The sequence below is a fragment of the Bos javanicus genome, chromosome 1, assembly GCF_032452875.1.
Source record: "Bos javanicus breed banteng chromosome 1, ARS-OSU_banteng_1.0, whole genome shotgun sequence".
NCBI lineage: Eukaryota > Metazoa > Chordata > Mammalia > Artiodactyla > Bovidae > Bos > Bos javanicus.
The window spans coordinates 80317454-80338906 of record NC_083868.1 but is presented as its reverse complement, the minus strand read 5'-3'; the positions used below and the strand labels follow the sequence as shown (position 1 = coordinate 80338906).

Below are 21453 nucleotides of genomic sequence, written 5' to 3'. Positions count from 1 at the left end.
AGAACAGTAGGAAAGGCAAACAAAGGAATAAATGTAGAGAAAATATAATTGGTTTTAAAAGATTAAAAACTGAATTTAAAAAAGATAAAAGAAAAAAAAAGGAAGAAAGAAAAAGAAAGGAAGAATAAAAAAAAAAAGGAAAACCACAGAACTGCAAAAGCCTAACGTAGAGGCAGAGGTTTATAACAATAAAAAGTGTGACTGAATATTCACATATACATATACACCCATAAGTAAAATCAAAACAGTCCAACAAAAAAAAGTACAATAGATTGACCTGGTGAACAAAGAAAACCAAAAATTATATCTACCAGTTAAAAAAAAAAAAAAAACTAACTAAAGCAAAAAGGTCAGTTTTTATTCCAGTCCCAAAGAAAGGCAATGCCAAAGGGTGCTCAAACTACCACACAATTGCACTCATCTCACACGCTAGTAAAATAATGCTCAAAATTCTCCAAGCCAGGCTTCAACAATACGTGAACCATGAACTTCCAGATGTTCAGGCTGGTTTTAGAAAAGGCAGAGAAACTAGAGATCAAATTGCCAACATCCACTGGATCATTGAAAAAGCAAGAGAGTTCCAGAAAAACATCTACTTCTGCTTTATTGACTATGCCAAAGCCTTTGACTGTGTGGATCACAACAAACTGTGGAAAATTCTGAAAGAGATGGGAATACCAGACCACCTGACCTGCCTCCTGAGAAATACCTGTGCAGGTCAAGAGGCAACAGTTAGAACTGGACATAGAACAACAGACTGTTTCCAAATAGGGAAAGGAGTACGTCAAGGCTGTTTTTGTCACCCTGCTTATTTAACTTCTATGCAGAGTACATCATGAGAAACGCTGGACTGGATGAAGAACAAGCTGGAATCAAGACTGCTGGGAGAAATATCAATAACCTCAGATATGCAGATGACACCACCCTTATGGCAGAAAGTGAAGAACTAAAGAGCCTCTTGATGAAAGTGAAAGAGGAGAGTGAAAAAGTTGGCTTAAAGCTCAACATTCAGAAAGCTAAGAGCACGGCATCTGGTCCCATCACTTCATGGCAAATAGATGGGGAAACAGTGGAAACAGTGACAGACTTTATGTCCCTGGGCTCCAAAATCACTGTAGATGGTGACTACAGCCATGAAATTAAAAGGCACTTGCTCCTTGAAAGAAAAGTTATGATAAACCTAGACAGCTTATTAAGAAGCAGAGACATTACTTTGCCAACAAAGGTCCATTAAGTCAAAGCTCTGGTTTTTCCAGTAGTCATGTATGGATGTGAGAGTTGGACTATAAAGAAAGCTGAGTACTGAAGCACTGATGCTTTTGAACTGTGGTGTTGGAGAAGATTCTTGAGAGTCCCTTGGACAGCAAGAAGATCCAACCAGTCAATCCTAAAGGAAATCAGTCCTGAATATTCATTGCAAGGACTGACACCCAAGCTGAAACTCCAGTACTTTGGCCACCTGATGCAAAGAACTGACTCATTTGAAAAGACCCTGATGCTGGGAAAGATTGAAAGCAGGAAGAGAAGCGGACAACAGAGGATGAGACGGTTGAATGGCATCACTGACTCAATGGACATGAATTTGAGTAAACTCTGGGAGTTGGTGATGGACAGGGAGGCCTGGTGTGCTGCAGTCCATGGGGTCGCAAAGAGCTGGAAACGACTGAGTGACTGAACTGAACTAAACTGAACTAAAGCACACATTGGAAAACAAAACTAAAGCAAGGTGCCATTGGGGAGTAAAGCAGTAAAATAAAACAATATGCTGAGAGAAAAGGAAAGAAAGAAATAATAGATATGCAAAGTTAAATAGAGGTAGATAAAGAAGATTTCGGAGAAGGCAATGGCACCCGACTGCAGTACTCTTGCCTGGAAAATCCCATGGACGGAGGAGCCTGGTGGGCTGCAGTCCATGGGGTCGCTAAGAGTCGGACACGACTGAGCGACTTCACTTTCACTTTTCACTTTCATGCATTGGAGAAGGAAATGGCAACCCACTCCAGTGTTCTTGCCTGGAGAATCCCAGGGACGGGGGAGCCTGATGGGCTGCCATCTATGGGGTCGCACAGAGTCGGACATGACTGAAGTGACTTAGCAGCAGCAAAGAAGATTTATATACATTAAAGATTAACTGCAATGGGAAAAGGACAGTAGGAAAGGAAACAAAAGAATAAATGTAGAAAAAATAATAATAGGTTTTAAAAAATTAAAATTAAAAAAGAGAAAAGAAAAAAGGGCAAGAAGTGAGAAAAAAATTAAAAAACACACAACTGCAAAAGCCCAACATAGAGGCAGAGGTTTATAACAACAATAAAAAATGTGACTGAGGAAAAAAAAAAGCTCAAAAGCTTAATTAGATTTCATAGTGCCAATAAAATTGACAACTATACCAGAGGGGGGACAAAAAAAAGGGGGGAAAAACCCAAAGGTCTATAGAACAAGTAGAAATGTAAGAATAGTAAATTTTTTCTTGAGTCACTGCTGTCAGAATCCTTTCCCTCACTGGGAGTCACAGTCCACCTCACTTTCCTAAGATGCCCTCCAACACTGTGTTGATCTCTGGACCTGCTGTGGGGGCAGCTCAGATTCTAATCTGGTCCTACTCCTGTGTTTTCTTGCCTCCAAAGTCCACAGCTATCAGAATTAGTGCGTTTTCTTTTGGGGGAGCTCTCAGTGTCCTTTTGTATATCCATATACACAGAGTCTGCCTAGTTGATCGTGTGGATTTAATCTGCAACTTGTTCAGCTGGTGGGAAGGTTTTGGGTCTTCTTCCTTAGTCACACTGCCCCTGGGTTTTATTTCCACCTCTGCATGTGGGTCGTCCACTAGGGTTTGCTCCTGAAGCTTCCCTGGAGGACTTGGGTCTGTCCCGTTGAGGGCCAGGTGTGGAGGTAGTATAGATGCTTGGGTTGCAGGGGTTCTGGCAACACCAGGTACTCAGGGGAGTTGGCAGCTAGGTCAGCAGGAAATATGGTGCTCTAGAAGGGTATGGCAACCAGTATTGGCCAATATGCTCCAGTATTCTTGCCTGGAGAACTCGCCTGACAGAGAAGCCTGGCAGGCCATAGTCACCAGTGCTGCCAAGAGTTGGACACGACTGAAACAACCCTGCATGCACAGACACAAGACTTTTTTTGCCTGTGGTAGCTCTGCCCGAGTGAGGGCTGAGCGTGAAGGTGGCACAGCTGCTTGGCTTGTGGGGACCCTGGTGGTGCCAAGTATGCAGGGACATGGACTGTCTCCATAGCAGAAGTTATGGCCCTATCAGAGTCTTTTTTTCTAGCCTTTTGTAGCTGGCGATCAGAAGACCTCTTTGGCCAGTCTTTCTCCATAGCTTCACCTGTTCAGGCATTTAGAGGGCTGCCTTGCCTGGGGTCCTTCTCTGTTATCTGGAGCATCAGGCACATAGAGGGGACCCCCTGGCTTGGGTCCTACTCTGTGGATTGGTGTGTCAGGCACTTAAAGGGGCACTCTGGGTGGGTTCCTACTCTGTAGTTCCGTGCGTCAGGTGTTTGATGGTCCAGCCTCTCTATTGTTCAGCTGCTGATGCTGGCCTGTGGGAAGAGAAAGGCTATGGTGATGGCTCCACCTCCTAAGCATGACTCAGCATATCACCTTGCTTCCATGGCTGCCTGGCTTCCCTCCACAGGCATTTCCCACCACAACCTCCTCCCTCACATACCCTCAATCCATCTCTCCACAGTGAACAGCAGCCCTCACCTTGGGATTGCTCCACAATCCCTAAACTCCAACTCCCAGCCACTGCACCTTCCAGGGGACCTGCATCCCTGTCCGGGGTATGTATGTCTGAGGCAAGGACTATTTGATTCTCATTCCATTTAGGCTGCCACAGATCAGCTGTTTCACTCTCAACCTTAAATGTTTCTCCTCTGACTCAGACAATTGCCCCGATGTGGGAATCAGACCCCTGCTTCCCCCACCCGCCGAGGGCAGGTCCAGTCCTACTAACATACCTGTTTTTCCCTCTAGTTCCTTCGTCCTAGTGAGTTTTGCATGGATCTATATATTCTTTTCCACTCATCAGGTACTCCTGTCCACTCTCAGCTGGTGTTCTGCATGCACTTCTGTGTGAAGGTGTATTCCTGAAGTATCTGTGGAGAGAGATGTACTCCACGTCCACCTACTCCTCTGCCATCTTATTCTCCTAGGTGGCGTTTGAAGAGGGAAATCCTATCTTTGCCAGAGCTTTAGGTGTTTCATGTAACTGTGGGCCCATAAATTGTTAGGACAAAGAAGAAACTTACAGATATGTGGTACAATTCTATTAACCTTAGGGTCACAGAAATGTAGGACCAGAGAGGTCAGCTTCTCTGGGTAACACAGCAAGTCAGTGACAGAATGGAGACCACCCCCCCACCTGTTTTTCTTGCTCTCATTCATTCCACAATTCTTTATACTTCTCTCTCTCCTTGTAGTTTCTGAGAGTTTATATATGTAGATATGTACTGAATATCATATTATATATAATATGCAGGGGTATATGGCACCATATAGTTAGACAAGAGGCCAGTTGCTTCCAGAAGCAGGTGAGGTGTCCCAGATGTTAAAATGCAATTCAGTCAAACAATGGCAGAGTCCAAAGAAAATAGTCAAGGTAACACTTAGGTTGAAATGGCTATGTATGCCAAAATTCTTCTCAGGCACAAGTGGTCTGGGTGATGCCTGGGTCACTATAACCCATGAGCTCACTCTGGGGCAGACTTGGCTAGTTCTGGGCTGGTGTGTTAATCTGTTTGAGCCTTCTAGACTTGTTCCCCATGGGCACTCAGATAAGGGGCTGAGAGAGGGATAACTTAGGAGTTTGGGATTAACAGATACACACTACTATACACAAAGTAGATAAACAACAAGGACCTATGTATAACACAGGGAACTATGTTCGATATCCTGTAATAACCTATGGTGGAAAAGAATCTGAAAAATTACAGATACATATGTGTAACTATATCACTTTGCTGTACAGCTGAAACTAACACGACATTGTAAACCAATGGTACTTCAATTTTAAAAAGAGGCGGAGTTCGTTTTCTATCTCCTTCACTCTGGCCCTGTGATTGCTTTGACCAACAGAATATGATAGGAATGATATTCTGGGATTTCTGACCCCAGACTTAAGAGGACTGGCAGCTTCCATTTCCTTCTTCTTGGAATGCTCCTTTCTGGAAACCATCCACCATGCAATGAGGACACCTAAGTAGCTGAGGAATGCCATAATAGTGAATAAGGAATTCTGAAAGTCCACAAATGCCACAGCATTATGAAGAAGGAAGAGAAACCTGTATCCATAGTACTTGTCTATTTCAGTTAAAAACAAAGTTCTACCTATTTTCATTTCCCTGATGGAAATGGTCAAGTATAATCAAACTGCCACCAGGTGGTTAGCGGGTTCCCCATGGGATTGTGCCCCCCAGTAAAGGGTTCAATGCTGATCATTGACATCTTGTCATTTGGACACTCAGCAGTGAGCCTAGAGAATACCTTATTTGCCACTATGATATTCTGCATAGCATTGTTTGGGTTCATGCTCACGGAATTCATTTGTCTTACTACATATCCCATCACTCTAAAGTGACTGACCTGAATAAACAGTGGGAGGCCTTTGGAAGACTCATTTATAGAGCCATCTAGGTGACCTTGCAGGGCGTCCCTGGTGGCTCAGATGGTAAAGAATCTGGCTGCGATGCAGGAGAGCTGAGCTTGATACCGGGTGGGGAATATCCCCTGGAGAAGGGAATGACAACCTACTCCAGTATTCTTACCTGAGAAATTCCATGGACAGAGGAGCCTGGTGGGCTACAATACATGGGGTCACTAGGACTTGGACACAACTGATCGACTAACACACAGCTGACCTTGTAGGACTGGGGTATTATTCTCCAGGATGTGGCATATACTCTAAATTAGCAACCAAGGTTTAGTGCTGTTTTCCTCAGCCTCAAGTATTAAGAGGTGGAAAAGCTCTCTCAAAATTACCTCTGATGGTACACTAGTGATTTTAGTTCACTTCAGTTCAGTTGCTTAGTCATGTCCGACTCTTTGTGACCCCATGGACTGCAGCACACTAGGCCTCTCTGTCCATCACCAACTCCCGGAGTTCACTCAGACTCACATCCATCGAGTCAGTGATGCCATCCAGCCATCTCACCCTCTGTCGTCCCCTTCTCCTCCCTCCTTCAATCTTTCCCAGCATCAAAATCTTTTCCAATGAGCCATTTCTTCACATCTGGTGGCCAAAGTATTGGAGTTTCACCTTCGGTGTCAGTCCTTGCAATGAATATTCAGGACTGATTTCATTTAGGATGGAGTGGTTGGATCTCCTTGCAGTCCAAGGGACTCTCAAGGGTCTCCTCCAATACCACAGTTCAAAAGCATCAATTCTTCAGCTCTCAGCTTTCTTTATAGTCCAACTCTCACATCCATACATGACTACTGGAAAAACCATACCTTTGACTAAATGGACCTTTATTGGCAAAGTAATGTCTCTGCTTTTTAATGTGCTGTCTAGGTTGGTCATAACTTTCCTTCCAAGAAGTAAGCATCTTTTAATTTCATGGCTGCAATCACCATCTGCAGTGATTTTGGAGCCCAAAAACATATAGTCTGTCACTGTTTCCACTGTTTCCCCATCTATTTGCCATGAAGTGATGGGACCAGATGCCATGATCTTAGCTTTCTGAATGTTGAGCTTTAAGCCAACTTCTTCACTCTTCTCTTTCACTTTCATCAAGAGGCTCTTTAGTTCTTCTTCACTTTCTGCCATAAGGGTGGTGTCATCTGCATATCTGAGGTTATTGATATTTCTCCAGGCAATCTTGATTCCAGCTTGTGGTTCTTCCAGCCCAGCGTTTCTCATGATGTACTCTGCATATAAGTTAAATACGCAGGGTGACAATATACAGCCTTGACTTACTCCTTTCCCTATTTGGAAACAGTCTATTGTTCCATGTCCAGTTCTAACTGTTGCTCCCTGACCTGCATACAGATTTCTCAAGAGGCAGATCAGGTGGTCTTGTATGCCCATCTCTTTCAGAATTTTCCACAGTTTGTGGTGATCCACACAGTCAAATACTTTGGCATAGTCAATAAAGCAGAAATAAACGTTTTTCTGGAACTTTTTCAGATAATCCAACAGATGTTGGCAATTTGATCTCTGGTTCCTCTGCCTTTTCTAAAACCAGCCTGAACATCTGGAAGTTCATGGTTCATGTACTGCTGAAGCCTGGCTTGGAGAATTTTGAGCATTACTTTACTAGCATGTGAGATGAGTGCAATTGTGCGGTAGTTTGAGCATTCTTTGGCATTGCCTTTCTTTGGGATTGGAATGAAAACTGACCTTTTCCAGTCCTCTGGCCACTGCTGAGTTTTCCAAATTTGCTGGCATGTTGAGTGCAGCACTTTCACAGTATCATCTTTCAGGATTTGAAATAGCTCAACTGAAATTCCATCACCTCCACTAGCTTTGTTCCTAGTGATGCTTTCTAAGGCCCACTTGACTTCACATTCCAGGATGTCTGGCTCTAGGTGAGTGTGAGTGATCACACCATCGTGATTATCTGGGTCGTGAAGATCTTTTTTGTACAGTTCTTCTGTGTATTCTTGCCACCTCTTCTTAATATCTTCTGCTTCTGTTAGGTCCATACCATTTCTGTCCTTTATTGAGCCCATCTTTGCATGAAATGTTCCCTTGTTATCTCTAATTTTCTTGAAGAGATCTCTAGTCTTTCCCATTCTGTTGTTTTCCTCTATTTCTTTGCATTGATCGCTGAGGAAGGCTTTCTTATCTCTTCTTGCTATTCTTTGGAACTCTGCATTCAGATGCTTATATCTTTCCTTTTCTCCTTTGCTTTTCGCTTCTCTTCTTTTCACAGCTATTTGTAAGGCCTCCCCAGACAACCATTTTACCTTTTTGCATTTCTTTTTCTTGGGAATGGTCTTGATCCCTGTCTCCTGTACAATGTCAAGAACCTCCATCCATAGTTCATCAGGCACTCTATCAGATCTGGTCCCTTAAATCTATTTCTCACTTCCACTGTATAATCGTAAGGGATTTGATTTAGGTCATACCTGAATGGTCTAATGGTTTTCCCCACTTTTTTCAATTTAAGTCTGAATTTACAATAAGGAGTTCATGATCTGAGCCACCATCAGCTCCTGGTCTTGTTTTTGCTGACTCTATAGAGCTTCTCCATCTTTGGCTGCAAAGAATATAGTCAATCTGATTTCAGTGTTGGCTATCTGGTGATGTCCATGTGTAGACTCTTCTCTCGTGTTGTTGGAAGAGGGTGTTTGCTATGACCAGTGCGTTCTCTTGGCAAAACTCTATTAGCCTTTTCCCTGCTTCATTCTGTACGCCAAAGCCAGATTTGCCTGTTACTCCAGGTATTTCTTGACTTCCTACTTTTGCATTCCAGTCCCCTATAATGAAAAGGACATCTTTTTTGGGTGTTAGTTCTAAAAGGTCTTGTAGGTCTTCATAGAACCGTTCAACTTCAGCTTCTTCAGTATTACTGTTTGGGGGCCAGACTTGGATTACTGTGATATTGAATGGTTTGCCTTGGAAATGAACAGAGATCATTCGGTTGTTTTTGAGATTTTAGTTCCTGATTAGTTACCCCACTCCAGTACTCTTGCCTGGAAAATCCCATGGACAGAGGAGCCTGGTAGGCTGCAGTCCATGAGGTCACTAAGAGTCAGACACAACTGAACGACTTCACTTTCACTTTTCACTTTTGTGCATTGGAGAAGGAAATAGCAACCCACTCCAGTGTTCTTGCCTGGAGAATCCCAGGGACGGGGGGGGCCTGGTGGGCTGCCGTCTATGGGGCTGCACAGAGTCGGACACGACTGAAGTGACTTAGCAGTTAGTTAGTTAGAGTGTTTTGTATGTTTGTTTTTGGTTTACTCTTTGCTTCCTTTCTGCCACAACTTCTGGTTTCCAAGGGAGGAATGTTTCCAAGGAAGAAAAAAATCGTTTAATTAGGTGGAAGTTGAGATTACCACCTGGGCTCTTTATACCAGCAAATCAACAGATCATGGAGGGGCTTACTATTTGGGTTCAGAAAATGTAGGTCATTTTAGGAAGGACAGTTCTTTGTTGTGGAAATGTCAGGTGTATTTAGATCCTTGGTCTCCAGGCACTGTGTGCCAACAGAAACGTCTAGTCATTGATCCAACCAGCAAACATACCCCCTCCTTCCCAAATGCCCTTTAGGGATATGGCATTGTTCATGGCTGAGAATCACTTGTCATTAGTGTGTTATTTTAAGAGCGAGGATGTTTTATAACATTTTGATAAGCAATAATAGAATAATAAACTTCAGGAAATATTTCTGATTGAGCCAAATACCAAATTAGAGACATGGTTTTCTTCCTTCTTTCTCCCGCACTGCCACACTATTTTCTACTTGGGGATTTAGCTTTAAACTATTTAATGGATTTAAATTGTGATCACAAACTTTAAGAAACTGGTCAAGGTGATGTCATTGGCTTTAAAGACATCTATATTTGAGACAGGCTGGGACAAGGGCCCCTCTGCTGCAGTGCTTGCAGCTGGACAAACATACCCTCAAGCAAAAAAAAAAAACAGAAAACAAAAAACGAAGAAACTATAAGGGGCTAAAAACAATTGCAGGCATGTGCAGTTGGGGCAAATTAAGAACATCAGGATATGAAAAGACCAAAAGCCCACTGCCACTTCAGACGGGTTCAAAGCAAAAACAAGGTTCTGTGCATGCCCCTTGCCCTTAGTACAAGGGTCAAACTACCTAAGCTACCCCTCTGGCACGACCCCTGGACGCACCCCATACAAAGAACTAGCTCACTGCTCCCTTCAGGGAGTGAGCAAGAGAACCCCTTACTTGTTTCCACCCCTTCCTGCTGCAGCACGAGCCCCAGCAAAGCCTTGCCTGAATTTTTCCTCTGGCCTCTTATCAATTTATATTGATTAGAGCCCAAGAACCCTGATGCTAAAAGACTGGCAATCTCTAAATTGTGGATTTCATGGCATCAGAGTTCATTTGATAGAGAGCAAGTTGCAATACAGTAGGGTTATTTGCATTGATAGAAATATTATTATATTAGAGAAAATATTCCCCTATACAGAAGGATGTACTACATAGATCTCCACAATAGTAAGCTCAGGTTCTAAATTAAACTTAATTTGTGCCAGTGGGAATTGCATCAGCTGGTTACACACACACATGTGGACACATGCACACACACACACACACACACACACACCTCTGGTGATTCTTACCTTCTGTGTTCTTGTCTTTCATCATAATGTTTATTGTAGCAACAACTGCAAAATACTTCTAGAGAATTTGTTCCTGATATCAGGTAACACACTTTGGTTTCACAATGAGTTCACAGAAGCTTCTCTCAGCTTCACATACTTCCTGGAAATATCCTCAGTTTCCACTCTCTCCTTGGCCTGTGGCTGCAATGTAAGACAGCTCCCATCACACCTCTGAGGCTGGTTAGTCAGTTTATGTACTTCTCTGGATATCAACTGCCTTAACTCAGAGACAAGAACACTGACTTGAAGGATAAAAGTTTAATGAGCCTAAAAATCCTTTCCAGCATGAATGTGCTGTGGTTCTGACTTAATTTCTGTCCTTCTTATTATGTCCTGTACAAAGCTAGTGGACTGACACCTCCCCAGAGACCTTTAACTACGTAGCAGCCCCCAGACAGACAGACCCTGGCCCCAGGCACTACCTGCGATGCCTCATGAGAAGCGTCCTTCTGCCATCCAGTGGCCTCCAGCCTACATCTTGTCCTCCAAGGATTCGGGTTTCTAAGTATAAAGCTCCGTGAATTCATATGTGGCTACAGTCAAAGGGGACCTTAGCCTTGCCCTCTACTCTAATTCTTCACTGAACAGATGAACAAACTGAGGCTAAGAGAAGTGACTTGACCATGGTCACAAAGGAAGCCAGTAAAAGGGCTGAGGATATATGTTGATATCTCCACCTTCCAGTTCAGTGTTCTCTACACTGAACCTGGGTTGCTGCTGCTGCTGCTGCTAAGTCACTTCAGTTGGGCCTGACTCTGTGTGACCCCATAGATGGCAGCCCACCAGTCTCTGCTGTCCCTGGGATTCTCCAGGCAAGAACACTGGAGTGGGTTGCCATTTCCTTCTCCAATGCATGAAAGTGAAAAGTGAAAGTGAAGTCACTCAATTGTGTCAGACTCTTTGTGACCCCATGAACTGCAGCCTATCAGGCTCTTCCGCCCACTGGATTTTCCAGGCAAGAGTACTGGAGTGGGTTACCATTTCCTTCTCCGCTGAACCTGGGTGCCTCTCATCAAATGTCTATGGCATCACAGGAATGGTGAAGCTGCTGATATTACCTCTGTATAGAGATTATTATTAAGATGAAATAAATTAAGACATATACAGTACTTAGGAAAATGCCTGATACCTCGCTTATGTGCGAGTGATTGCTGTTGCTATGCAAATTAAAAATGTATTCACATAAAACACCAACATACATTTTGAAATGATATATATAAATATATTAGGATACCCAAGAGGATATAAGAGCATTCAAAAAAAAAAAAAAAAAAGAGAGGAAAAAAACTACCTAGGCAAGCAATTTCAGAGCTCCTGCTTTTAATCACCAGAGACACTGCTTCGTTATTATCCCACTGCCTATCTGAATAAACTGAGGCTAAAATAAAGGATGCCAAAGCATCAAGCATTCATGCAAAAGCAGAAGAATCACTTGGAAGACAGTCTCGGGTATCACATAGGCGATTTAGGCCCTTCTTTTTCATCCTTAAGCTTCAGAATCTGTAGGCGGTCTACAAGTTATGCTGTTGCAGAGCCTGCTTATGTTCTAGCCACATCAAGCTTCTACAGGAGTAGAGCCACAAGCGTGTTTTCCAACTGCAGGAAGCATCATCTCTCATGCCTGAAATGCAGGCCTGTGAGCTTCAGCAATAAGCTTTATTCAAATAGGAAGTGAGTGTAATTGTGAAATGTTGGGAAAAATTAATGCCCCTGCAAAGAGGGTTTCTTAAATAAATTATGCTCAACCATATAACAGCATATAGGCAGCTTCTGAGATGGAATAATATTAATGATGTATGTGTGTATATATGCATACACATGCACATACACACACATATATATACACTTGTACATGTACAGAAAAATAACAGGCAGGGTGTGCACATCATAATATTAACAGTGACTATCTTGAGCACGGGTATTAGGAAGAATCTTATCTTTGCCTTGTTTGATCTATATTTTCCAATTTTTCTATAAAAAACCTGTATGACTTTTATAAAGGAAAATGTATTAAAGATTAGCCAAAGAGGCACCAATAGTAAAGGTTGTTTTCCCCATGGGTATTATGTTCCGCTTCTATAAACAAGTTGAAGATTATCTTTTCTGCGTCTGCCAGGCTGATGCAATGGTCCCACCTTTGTGCACAGGTGGCTGCTCTTCTACATGGCTGTCACAGCACAGATTCTGTTGCATTCTGGTTACTGGTACAACTGTCTGGCATACACAGAGCCTGGCACATGGGTATGTTTGACAAACGAATTGATGGATTGGTACAGGCTCAAAAGCTTGGATTTTGCCAGGAGCTCTGCCATTTATATGCTAGGTGAGTCCCAGTCTCCTGATCTGTATAGTGGCAATAACAGTTGTGGGTCAAGAGACCTCCAATCGTTTTTGTAAATGGCAAAGTGCTGGTTGCAAGACAGGTGAGGGTGCAGAGAAAGGGTTTATTATTATTGCTGCATCTATTAACAGGTCTGCATCTTCCCATCCCTTATTTCTCTTTAGCTCCCAAAGGCATCACGGTTACCACAGCAGCCAGATGCTGATGATACCTCCAGGGACAGCAAGGTAAAGCTGAGCCATTTCCCAGGTCCTCGCCTCTGCATGCCCTTGGCAGGCCATAGTGAGATGATCTGAAGCTCACTCTCCTTTCAGGCCCCCCACCCTGTCTAAGGCCTCTTAGATTCACAAACTCTGCCTCCGCAGCCTCAGTTTGGGGCCCTGAAACACCCCTTCAGAGACTCCCTCCTTCTCAACCTCTGTCTCTTGGCTCCCTGCCTGGTTGCCGTGGAAACAGGTTCCACTGCGGACAAAGGAGGGAGCTGGGTCCCGCTTCCTCCCGGTCCTACTGATGAGGATTTTTAGACCGTGGAGACTGCGCTGCCCTGCCCTGCACCTGCCCTCACTCCCTGTGTTCTCACTCAAGTGGAGCTTGCCCTCCCTCGCCCCTGACGAGACCATGTGTAAAAGTGTGACCACAGATGAATGGAAGAAAATCTTCTATGAGAAGATGGAGGAGGCAAAGCCAGCGGACAGCTGGGACCTCATCATAGATCCCAACCTCAAGCACAATGTGCTAGCTCCAGGCTGGAAGCAGTACCTGGAGTTGCATGCTTCAGGCAGGTAAGTAGCCCAGGAAACAGGCTCTGCAGGCAGCCCCGGGGATACCTTTCCAGAAGAGACAGAAACGTGGAGAACCCATGTGCTAAGGGTCAGCTTTGCTGTGAGGCCACTGTAGACTGGGAGACAGAGGAAGAGGAGCTAACTGGGAGTTGGGATATGTGAGTTTGACCCCAGTTCTTCCACTGAGCACCTGGTAACTTTCCCTCTCTGAGTCATAGCTCTAAGTGCTGATATTTTATCTATTTTTATATTTAATAACCTCTTTGATAGCTCAGTTTTAAAGAATCCACCTGCAATGCAGGAGACCCCGGTTTGATTCCTGGGTTGGGAGGATTCACTGGAGAAGGGATAGGCTACCCACCCCAGTATTCTTGGGCTTCCCTTATGGCTCAGCTGGTAAAGACTCTGCCTGCAATTCAGGAGACCTGGGTTTGATCCCTGGGTTGGGAAGATCCCCTGGAAAAAGAAAAGGCTACCCACTCCAGTATTCTGGCCTAGAGAATTCCATGGACTGTATAGTCCAGGGCGTCACAAAGAGTTGTAGGACATGACTAAGCGACATTCACTTTCAACCTCTTAAAAAGGTTGAAAGCCAAGAGAAGGGGGGACGTGCTTGTGGGTCAAGAGATTTGTGTTCTGGTCCTGGACCAATTCAGTTTCAATCTATTTAATTCAGCTTGACTTAATATAAAATACTGAACACATGAAGTATGTTGGAAACTAGCTCTACTCTTCATGGCCTTTGAACAATCCAGTTTCCTTCTTGGATCTCTTTCCCCACTTGGTGGAAGAAAGAGAGAACAGTAGTATCGGCATCACCTGGAACTTGTTAAAGATGCAGAATCTTGGGTCCCATTCTAGACCTACTGAATCAGAACCTGCATTTCAACAAGGTTCCTAAGTGATTCGTACTTACAATAATGTCCAAGATGACTTTCCAGCACTCTTGTCCGTGGGTAGATTATGTAAAGTCTTGCCGCTGGGGCACAAGGTTTGGAGGCTGAGTGGTGCAGCCTGGGGGTCAGAAGCAAGGCCTTCCTTCCTACTTTTCCTGGTTCAAGTCACTCAGTTTAATTCAAGAAACATCTACTGGGCACCTGTTATGTGTTGGATACCAGCTCTGCCTCTAACTCACTGTGTGTTCCGCTTCCTTACTCTCTGTGCCTCAGAGTAAAACAAAGGGCTAACTAGGTGACTCCTAAGGTCCCTCTAGTTCTGACATTTTCCATTCCAAGTTTTGTAGTTTTGTTTCAGAGAGGGGAAACAGTCCCCAAAGGATGTGAGTAAAAGAAAATAGATAAAAAAATGAAAATGTGGAACCCCTTACCCAGCTGACAGGACAGATGCAAAAGTACTGGACACTCGTTGACAGGGCCCAGGGCTTGTGGGGCTGAGTGGGGAGGGCTGGTGTCTCCTCTGGACCCAGCTGACAGCCTGAGAGCCCCAGCTGGCTCCAGTTAGCTCACTCTGGGTGTAGATTGCCTCCATATCCAGGACTTCAGACACATTAATCTTGGCACTGGCCCAGAGGCTAAGAAGCGATAATGGTGTCATTTTCTCCTGATTTGGGTCTAGCCTGTTCACAGTCAGTGTTGACAGGTAAGAGCGTGTGGATGGATTTTGCGTTTTCTAGGTGATGTGGGCCATCCCTGTGCTATCAGACTCAAAGGATATTTGAGCAGGAAGAACTCCTTTCATACAATGTGCACGTTTTCCATGTGAGGAAAGCTGCCCAGGGCCACTCTCCTAGAGGCAAAGCCCTTGGGCATTGAGATGGAGGGCACTGAGGCTTCTGCAGGGCACAGAGAAGGGCCCCGAGATGGCTGAGCACTGCTGGATCCCAAGCGCATCCTGAGGTGGGGTCTCTGGTCCTAGAAGAGTCCACAAGAGGGCGGGCTGAGCAGTCACCTGGGGAAAGCTAATGAACTCAGGGAGGCGTAAACACACCGCCTCCACCTTCCAGCTCTGCCTCCTGCCCCATACCTCCTTCCTGCAATCTGTTTCCACCGTCTCCACTCTGTCCTCTCCTCTCCTCGTCCCCGCAGGTTCCACTGTTCCTGGTGCTGGCACACCTGGCAGTCGCCCCACTTGGTCATCCTCTTCCACATGTACCTGGACCGCGCCCAGCGGGCGGGCTCAGTGCGCATGCGCGTCTTCAAGCAGCTGTGCTATGAGTGCGGCACGGCGCGGCTGGACGAGTCGAGCATGCTGGAGGAGAACATCGAATGCCTCGTGGACAATCTCATCACCAGCCTGCGCGAGCAGTGCTACGGAGAGCGCGGCGGCCAGTACCGCATCCACGTGGCCAGCCGCCAAGATACCCGGCGGCACCGCGGCGAGTTCTGCGAGGCCTGCCAGGAGGGCATTGTGCACTGGAAGCCCAGCGAGAAGCTGCTGGAGGAGGAGGCGACCACCTATACCTTCTCCCGGGCGCCCAGCCCCACCAAGCCACAGGCCGAGGAGGGTTCTGGCTGCAATTTCTTCTCCATCCCCTGGTGCTTGTTTTGGGCCACGGTCCTGCTGCTGATCATCTACCTGCAGTTCTCCTTCCGCAGCTCCGTCTAAGATTCCCTTGCTGGGCCCAGGGCGATGCTGGGGGCCCAAGGCCCGAGGGGCCAGCCAGCTGGTGGGAGGGGGTGAAGAGAGACCTGGGTTGGGAGTGGGGTTAAGTTCTAGCTCTGGTGCCACCACTGACTCCACAGGGACCCTGCACAAATCACCCAGCTTTTCCATCTATAAAATTAAGGGTTTGGGTTTAATCATTGGCTTTTCAAAGTGAGACCCAGGGCCCCAATGCTCTGCATGGTGCCTTAGGGACTTTTGCATTTGGAAGGGAGACTGAGAGAGTGGCTTTCCCACCCTGGTCGTACCTCCCATCCCCATCCCCAACTCCTGTTTCCTCCTCTTGCTTTAATCAGAGCAGCTCCATGTTAGATGGAGTTTTATTTAAGAGTTTTGGATGGGAAAAGGTCCAACTGGTTTTAAAAAGTTTGAAAGTTACAGGACTAGGTGATCTTAAAGGGCCTTTCCAGTGATGAGCTCACCCTTGCTTTCTGGTTCACCCTACCCCTTCCCCTCATTATTGCCCACATCCGGAGCTTCGGCCTTAAATTAGCCTCTGCCTAGTGTATGAGTCTCTTCCAGAGCTCTGTCTCCACACAAACAGCAGAGGTTCCTCTCAAAGAGAGAGAGAGAGAGGTGGGGGCACTAGGCTGCCCTTTTTTCCTGGGTGTGTCAGGGTCACACTCCCAGTTTCCAGCTTCCCTCCATTCAGGGAAGTCATGGGATTAGGGTGGAGTCCCATAGCTCTTGGCTTCCCACCTGCTGCATATGGACCATCAGAGAATTTAGCAGGGGTTTAGAAGGTAGAGTGTTAGAAGTAAAGCACAAAATTCCTAGGAAACAAATCAGTGTGTCTCCATTATAGTGAAGAGTCTGCAAAGTTCAGGGACCAAATGCAACTGATTCTCAGCGGTTCTGATGGTCAGAACACAGGAAAAGAGACCTGGCTTCCTGGGCTGTTTGTTGAGAGACTTTCCCATACTGGCCAGGCTTGGTTCCTCTCACCAAAGTCAGCAGTGCACCCAGAACTACAGGGTTGGGGGTTCATTAGTAAGAGAGGGAGCATTAAAGATGCAAAGGGTTTTGCCCATAGAGAAGTGCATAGGTCGGTGCAAGAATCCTGATAGTTTTCAAATGGGATGCAATATGGTTTGGAGAGGGGAGAGAGATGATTTCTGACAGTAGGGGTGTAGAATAAGGTATGGGGGAGGCAGAGTGCAAGAAGTAGGAACCACCTTCATTTCTGATGGTCCTCATTCACCTCACTTTTGTTAATAACCGACTCCTTCTTCTTCCCTCACCACTCCCCTTTCTAAGAGAAAGTCACCACCATCTGTAGTGGTGGAAGGAGGAGGGCCATTTATATATAGGCAGGGTACTTTAATAAAGATGAGATTTCTTCAATCAGGCTTTGTAGTCATTAATGTGTGCTTGAGATTCACCAGTGTCCTTGATCTGTAATAGGCTGTTGGACACCCTGATCCCTTCTCTCCCCTTTCTGGGGTCCTCACATAAACTTGATCTGGCTCCAGCTTCCAGGTCAGGGCCGATCATGTACATAATCAGGAGGGATGCAGGCAGCCCTTGGCAAGTCATTCAGGGGAGGACTCAGCATAAGATCAGTCTTATTCTCGGCCTTGCTCTGATTCTAATAACTGGCTGGTGACTTCCTCTGCTTCACGTACACAGTATTCTTTCCTTTATCCAGGAAGCATACCTGAGCACCTTCTGTCTGGCCAGGCTTGATGCAGTGGCCACTAAGGGATGGGCTCTGTCTCTCAGAGATCTCTGCTTACAGCAGATGTTCTCAAACTTGGCTGTCGTTTAGAAATCCTGGAGAGCTTTTAGAGAAATGTCAGTGCTCAGCCACTACCTCAGACCCATAGAATCAGACTTCCTGGGTGGCACTTGAGGATCTGAATTAGAATCAGACCCCCAGGTGGCCCACCTGAGTTGCCTGGGGTAATGCTGCCTACCTGAGGAATAGGTTTTCTTCTGTACCCAGACTTATGATTATAAGCCCTGAGATCTTCCTTGATGAACTCGCTTGGATTCTTTAGGATTTGGGCACAGTTTCCCTACTCACTACCCCTCCCTGCTGGGAACTTAACCCTCCCTCAAACCTCCCTGCTCCTGCCTGTCCACCTGTGACCATGGCTTTATCTTGCTCTGAGAGTCTCCATTTTTTAATCTCTGTCACCTTTGCCAGATGCTTGTCAAACTTTGTTGCAATTATTTAATACTGGCCTATAGCTATACTGCATGCTAGAGCATGATCAAAGTTACTCCAGATTCCACTGTCAGGCAGTGGCAGAGCAAGGAGTCCAACTCTCACCTAGTTTTAGTCCAGAGCTCTTTGCTAAAGCATTAGGCTTCTTACTGCTCTGTAGGAAGATGTCTACAATCTATGAACACCTCCTCTGTCTCCCTTATTGTCCCTTATACTTGCTAGGCTAGCTCACAGCTTAGCCCTTGTCTTAGCAAAGACTTCTCAGGGACAGTTCTTTCTTTGCAAACATGGCCACATGCCACATGATGAACTTGTTAGATGTACCCTAGGTGTTATAAATACACACCTCAGGGATGTTTCAGGATCCCAGGCCTCTCCCAGTAGAGGTTCTGTGCATTTGTCTTGATGTTCAAGCCAGGAGGAGAACTGTAGACACTGAATTGGGGTCGGAGAGGCTGCAATCCTTGGTTAGGGTCAGCAAGAAGTGCTGCCTTGATCACTTCCTTCAAACTCAGCAGGTCAGGGGATCAGCTCACTCTTCTTGGGGCTCAAGAGTCCTGTGGTTCTTGAGGGGGCTCCAGAAGATCACCGACTAAGGACAACTTCTAACATTAGTAAGTCCATAGGCCGTCAGAGCTATAAGACACATTAGAGGTGTCTTGATTAAGTGCCCTTATTTTATGGAGAAGAAACTGAAGCCTAGAGAAAGCACCAAAGTTACACTCTGGAGTAAGGCAAGATCATGAAATCTGAGGAAGAAACACTTAAGTCCTGGTTCTGCTACTTACTAGCTGTATTGTTGTTGTCCAGTTGCTAAGCCTTGTTTGACACCACGGACTGCAGGATGCCAGCCTTCTCTGTCCTTCACTGTCTCCTGGAGTTTGCTCAAACTCATGTCATTGAGTCAATGATGCCATCTGATCATCTCATTCTCTGTTGCCCCCTTCTCCTCCTGCATCAGGGTCTTTTCCAGTGAGTCGGCTCTTCACATCAGGTGGCCAAAGTATTGGAGCTTCAGCTTCAGCATCAGTACTTCCAATGAATATTCAGTGTTGATTTCCTTTAAGATTTACTGATTTGATCCCCTTGTTGTCCAAGGGACTCTCAAGAGTTTTCTCTAGTACCACAGTTAGAAGATATCAATTCTTCAATGCTCAGCCTTTGTATTTGACATGGCCTTGGGCCAATTAGTTAAGCTCCTTGAGCCCCATTTTCCTCCTCATCAAAATGGGAATAATAGATTTGCCATGGATGTCTATTATAAGGAATAAATAATACATTATCTACGACATTCCAGATTCAAACCCCATATTCATTCTCTTCTTTCTGATGAGATTAAACAGTCATCCTTATCTTTCTTCTCCTTTCCCTTTCAATTGGCAGCCTCCCCTTTGAGGCTTCAAGGGCTCTTCCTCTTTGTGATTTTGGTTATGTTGCTAAATAATTTAGGAAAACAAGAGTTAACTTCCCAGCCCAAGAGTTGGAAACTGGTTTATTTTAATATATGTAGTATGATTTCTTTTCTTCTCCTCATATATCTCTCAAAGCAATGACTTCATTTTTCCAGCAGCATGGTAGCACTCCTCATTCTTCAAAGATAGCTATTAAAAAAGTCTCCCCAAACAGAAAACACCAGTGATTTCTGGGCTCCATTCCCATTGGCTGAAATAGCCAAGAAGGAATTTAGTTCTTCTCCAAGTCCCATTCTGGTTCTCTGTAGGACTCCCAGCTAAGAAATGTCCTTTGGGAACGTTTTCGGCATTTGCGTGGGTACTGCTGCATGCGTCAGGGGAATGAAAGCTGCCTATTTTATGGCTTTGTTGTGACAGGACCTTGTGAGGGTGGGTGGTGGTATAGAAAACTCATTGACCTGAGAGCCGGAAACCTGGGTTTCAGCCCTGGCTTAGCCATTATCTAGGCATCTAGGCTGCTGACCTTGGGTGACCTAGTCTTTTCTCTTCCCTGGCTCTCAGTTTCCTCACTTATCAAGTAAAAAGGTAAGGTGATCTGAAGAGTCCCTACTAGCTCTGACATCACTCAAAAACTTCTGTTTAGCCTTATTTTGTCCTCAGGCATTTGGGATGCTGCCCTGACCCTGATCCCTCTAATAGTTCATCTAGTTGTTACACCAAGATTTCTGTCTGCTTAGGTCAGCTTGGAGTTGGACCTTCTCATCTGAATGCCCATAGCATCTTCCTTTCCTTTCTGGCAGCAAACTGTTATATGTCTTACTTTGACTCAACCTCTCTTTAAAGGTATTCACATTTTGAAAGGTAGTTATTTTGAAAGGTGTCACCTTATACAAATACTTGTGTGGTAGTGATGAAATTTCAGCCTGTGTCTTATTCTCTCTCTTCTAAAATAAGCCCAATAGTTTTTCTTCACTTCCATCTTAATAGGCCTATAATTTTATTTTGAGGACATAATAAAATACTCAGTATTTTCAAGATTCATTCACTAAATGAATGTTTGTTGAGTATATATTATGTGCCAGTCATTGTTCTAGATGCTGGGATACATGGAAGAGCAAAGTGACTAAATCACTGACTTTATGGAGAGTAGAGGAACTAGACAGAAAACAGTATAAGTAGGCTGTGTGGTACACTAGTTAAAGGACTAAGAAGAATCAAAGAGGCAAGGGGGACAGGAAGGGCAGGGGACAGAGTTACAGTTTTAGATTAGGTAGCTAGGGAAGGTCTCACTAAGAGGTGACATTTGGAAAAAAAAAAAAAGATGAAGAAACTGTAAGGGGAAGGGGAAGGGCATATGAAGGCCCAGAGGTGGGAGCAGCCTGGAATGCTGAACCATGAGGAGGCCAACGTGGCTGGAATGCAGTTCAGGCTTAGTAGCCATTACTAAGTGGGAATGGGGTGATGGATTCAGAGCATAGAATCCATATAGGTCATTATCAGGACATCGATTTTTAACTTAAACAAGATAAGATGCCATTGGAGGGTTTGAGCAGTAGGGTGATGTAATTCAGTTTACTGTCACTGTGTTGAGAATGACCACAGAGGGATAACAATGAAAAAGGAAAGATTAGCCAGGAGGCTGGTGCAACAATCCAGCAAAGAGGGGATCGTGGCCTGTTCCAGGGTGGGGGCCTGTAACAGGGTGGCAGCAACTGGGATTGAGTCTGGCTATATTTTAAGGTAGAGCTGAGAGGGTTTGTCGATGACTCAGATGTGGGGTCTAAGAGAAAGGGGAGTCAAAGACACC

General features: G+C 45.1%; 1 protein-coding gene across 1 annotated transcript; it reads left to right on the top strand.

Moving 5' to 3' along the window:
* Positions 1–12843: 12843 nt before the first annotated feature.
* RTP1 (receptor transporter protein 1) lies at positions 12844–17408 on the top strand. Its single transcript, XM_061413280.1, has 2 exons — positions 12844–13442; positions 15488–17408. The coding sequence occupies exons 1-2, from the start codon at positions 13171–13173 to the stop codon at positions 16005–16007; spliced, it is 792 nt and encodes a 263-aa protein (XP_061269264.1). The 5' UTR covers positions 12844–13170; the 3' UTR covers positions 16008–17408.
* The last annotated feature ends 4045 nt before the right edge of the window (positions 17409–21453 follow it).

What these genes read in the sequence shown, in the direction of transcription:
- RTP1 (XM_061413280.1), top strand. Translation starts at nt 13,171, where the DNA reads ATGAGGATTTTTAGACCGTGGAGACTGCGCTGCCCTGCCCTGCACCTG. An exon ending in GAGTTGCATGCTTCAGGCAG is followed by an intron (nt 13,443 to 15,487) that starts GTAAGTAGCCCA and finishes TCGTCCCCGCAG; the next exon opens with GTTCCACTGTTCCTGGTGCT.